At 47.4% G+C, this 3,752-nt stretch overlaps 1 protein-coding gene across 1 annotated transcript; it reads left to right on the top strand.

Annotated features, from left to right (window-relative positions):
- The first annotated feature begins 326 nt into the window (after nucleotides 1–326).
- Nucleotides 327–1,141, top strand: LOC108542339 (voltage-dependent anion-selective channel protein 3-like). Its single transcript, XM_017892312.1, has 2 exons — nucleotides 327–463; nucleotides 834–1,141. The coding sequence occupies exons 1-2, from the start codon at nucleotides 358–360 to the stop codon at nucleotides 1,139–1,141; spliced, it is 414 nt and encodes a 137-aa protein (XP_017747801.1). The 5' UTR covers nucleotides 327–357.
- The last annotated feature ends 2,611 nt before the right edge of the window (nucleotides 1,142–3,752 follow it).

Here is a 3,752-nt window from a genome sequence, read left to right as displayed (position 1 = left end):
ATAAACCCTGGAGGCGGAGCTGTAGTGAGCCGAGATCAGGTCACTGCACTCCAGCCTGGGTGACAGAATGAGACTCCATCTCAAAAAAAAAAAAAGAAAGGGAATTTATTGCTGTAACCGGATACAGGGAGAAGGCCAGAGATAATTCCACCAGACCAACTCGAAGTGTTACAATTTTCTTAGTGCTTATATAGGTTGGGGTTATGTGCCTATGTGCAGTACAGCATTTGTCTAAGTCTATTGGTAACTAAATTTGTTTCAACTAGAAGGTCAGAGGCAAAAAAATGCTTGCGGGAGACAGGCCCTCGGGGGTGGAGGTCTTTGATTTCATAAGAGCCTGATAGATTTTTCTAAGATATGTGTAACACACCAACTTACTGTGACCTGGGAAAGGCTGCTGAGGATGTCTTCAACAAAGGATATGGCTTTGGCATGGTGAAGATAGACCTGAAAACCAAGTCTTGTAGTGGAGTGGAATTTTCTACTTCTGGTCACGCTTACACTGATACAGGGAAAGCATTAGGCAACCTAGAAACCGAATGTAAGGTCTGTAACTACGGACTTACCTTCACCCAAAAATGGAACACAGACAATACTCTTGGGACAGAAATCTCTGGAGAATAAGTTGGCTGAAGGGTTGAAACTGAGTCTTGATACCATATTGGTACCGAACACAGGAAAGAAGAGTGGGAAATTGAAGGCCTCCTATAAATGGGATTGTTTTAGTGTTGGCAGTGACGTTGATATAGATTTTTCTGGACCAACCATCTATGGCTGGGCTGTGTTGGTCTTTGAAGGGTGGCTTGTCGGCTGTCAGATGAGTTTTGACACAGCCAAATCCAAATTGTCACAGAATAATTTCGCCCTGGGTTACGAGGCTGCAGACTTCCAGCTGCACACACATGTGAAGGATGGCACTGAATCTGGAGGTTCTATCTACCAGAAGGTTAATGAGATTGAAATGCCAATAAACCTTGCTTGGACGGCTGGAAGTAACAACACCCGTTTTGGCATTGCTGCTAAGTACAAGCTGGACTGTAGAACTTCTCTCTCTGCTAAAGCAAATAATGCCAGCCTGATTGGACTGGGTTCTACTCAGACCCTTCGACCCGGAGTCAAGTTGATCCTTTATCAGCTTTAATCAATGGAAAGAACTTCAATGCAGGAGGTCACAAGGTTGGCTTGGGATTTGAACTGGAAGTGTAATGTGGTTTGAGGAAAGCATCAGATTTGTCCCTGGAAGTGAAGAGAAATGAACCCACCATGTTTTGGCCTTACAATTCTTCTGTGAAATTTCAAAAGTGTGAACTTTTTATTCTTCAAAAAAAATCGTAATCCTCCCAACACTGAAGTCTAGGAGTTACGCGTCCCTCCTGAGGGGAGGTGCTGGAAGGCACTGTGGTGTTTGTGCCTCGTTTCGGTTCAGTTCCGCAGTGTTATTAAATGTGTTCCTTGGCGACAGTGTAGTGTCGTGTCAGAGGAGACGATCTGACCCTCCAGTTTGTACTTGTGTCTTGCATGCTCACACCATTTTTTTCATGACTTTGTAATATATTGGTCTCTGTGCTATTGTGGAATCTTTGATTTTGCATCAGAGTAAAATAAAATAAACCGATCACATTTGGAACATTAAAAAAAAAATGCTTGCTAAGTCTGATTAAGCTGTGTGGGCCCCAGTACCTTCCAGGCCTGTCTCCTGTAGTACCAGAGTGATTATTTCTATCTTCTATTCTTTACAGCTTGGTCCGGAGAGCTGCCTTAGACTCTCCAATGAATCTATTGAAACAGTTGCCTCTGTTACCTTGACTCGTCTCAGATTTTGTTGACCTGAGGCAGGTCCTGGCACTAGGAATGTTAGACTCTATTATTTTGACTTGCTCCAGGTTAGGGAGAAGTCCATGCAAGGCTTCTATTGACCATATGTTTTCTTTCTTGCTTTGATGTCTGAGCACCAATTTCCCTAGGTTTAACTATTTGCTCAGTGTTAAGGCACTGTGGAAATTTGTGTAACTGGGGTGCTGTGCAGGCCTGTCGACTGTCATGCAGGCCCATCTGTGTGATTGTCAGGGAAAACTGGCCTGCCACAGTTGTGACAGACCAAATGGCTTCGAAAAAGCCAAAACTATTTACCAGCTGGTCCTTTGCAGAAAGTGTGCTGACCCTTGTTCTGCGGGAGTGTCTTTTCTGTTTTTCACTGCCTCTAATTAATTTCTTAATTTTGAAATAATGTATTTTATGTTCTCAAGATTTTGTTTTGTTTTGTTTTCCAATTGCTCTTATGCAAGATCTTCTTGACTCTCCTGAGAAGGTCTCTACGATTCCCTCCTTTAGATATGCCACATTCTGACTGCTCAGCCTGGCGGAGACCAGTGGGGAGGCTGCAGCCTTTAAACTTCCCAACATCCCTGAAATGTCTGCTCACATTCAGAGGCCTGGGCCTTCCAGCCTCATTGCGCATGAAGCACCGGTGGCTCCCACAAAGGCCTGGCTGCCAGAGTCCCCCCGGTAATTGTGAGACAGCAGGCAGGAGAAAGTGACCCGGAAGTTTCTTCCCCAAAGCTGATGGGGAACGGGTCCCCAGGTTGGGAGCTGATGACTAGCTGGGAGCGAGGAGAGATTCTGGCTTTCCCAGGTGTGAGTTGGGTGGGGCTTCCATTCCCGGTGGCCTTAGGGCTTCTGGGAAGGGCAGGGGCTCCAGGGAGACGCTTAGGCTCTCCAGGATGGCTGGCTGGTTGTCTCAGGCATGTACTTGGCTTAGTTTTCTTAATTCAATTAAGTGGGGACATTAAGTTCCCATAAAGTGGGAACACTCAGACTTGGTTCCAGAACAGCAGGCCTGCTCCCGCCCAGTCCTATGAGACAGCCAGGTGGGAGGGGCACCCTTGAGAAATTCCAGCTAGCCTGCCCACTGAGGTGGAGCCTCGGGAAGTTCACAAGGTTTGCAGCAGGGAGGAGCCTGGCCCCTCCTCTTCCTGCGTGGAACCTGGGATTCCAACTGCCTGGTGGGAAGCAGTCTAGCAGAGGGATTCTGGCCTTGCGAGAGGAAAACCAGAAAATGGGGCTGTTGAACCCCCGTGCTCACCCGCTCCCGCCCTGTGGAGTGTACTTTTGTTCTCAATAAATCTCTATTTTTGCTGCTTCATTCTTTCCTTGCTTTCTTTGTGCGTTTTGTCCAGTTCTTTGTTCAAGAGGCCACGAACCTGGACACCCTCCACCGGTAATACGAGGGCCTCCTTCTCTCCTTGCGAACACTGGCACTAAGAAGTTGCCCTCCACAAGACAGGTAGCAAAGATTTTCCCCCAGGCCCATCTGGCCATGCTTCTTATTGATGGGTCCAGATCTCTAAGTCACCCCAGCAGAAGGCTGGAGTGCTCCCTGGTATGACCACAGGGCCTTCATTCCAGAATCACCTCTCCTGCTTTCAAAGCCAGTAAAACAGGATCTTAGGGAAAGTCACTTTTGAGTGGAGGAGCCTGAGAGAGGTGAAGTGAAAATAAACTCCAGGGTGGGCGTGGTGGCGCACACCTGTAATCCCAGCACCGTGGGAGGCCAAGGTGGATGGATCACCTGAGGTCAGGAGTTCAAGATCAGCCTGGCCAAAATGGCGAACCCCCATTTCTACTAAAGACAAAAAAAATAAGCTGGGTGAGTGTGGTGGCGCACACCTTTAGTCCCAGCTGCTCGGGAGGCTGAGGCACCAGAATTGCTAGAACCAAAACCAAAAAAGCTCCAGCTGTGAACCACAGACCAT

This window comes from Rhinopithecus bieti, unplaced genomic scaffold (genome assembly GCF_001698545.2).
Source record: "Rhinopithecus bieti isolate Rb0 unplaced genomic scaffold, ASM169854v2 scaffold_20150, whole genome shotgun sequence".
Taxonomy (NCBI): Eukaryota; Metazoa; Chordata; class Mammalia; order Primates; family Cercopithecidae; genus Rhinopithecus; species Rhinopithecus bieti.
Note: the sequence above shows the minus strand (reverse complement) of the source record. Positions and strands in the feature narration are given on the sequence as shown.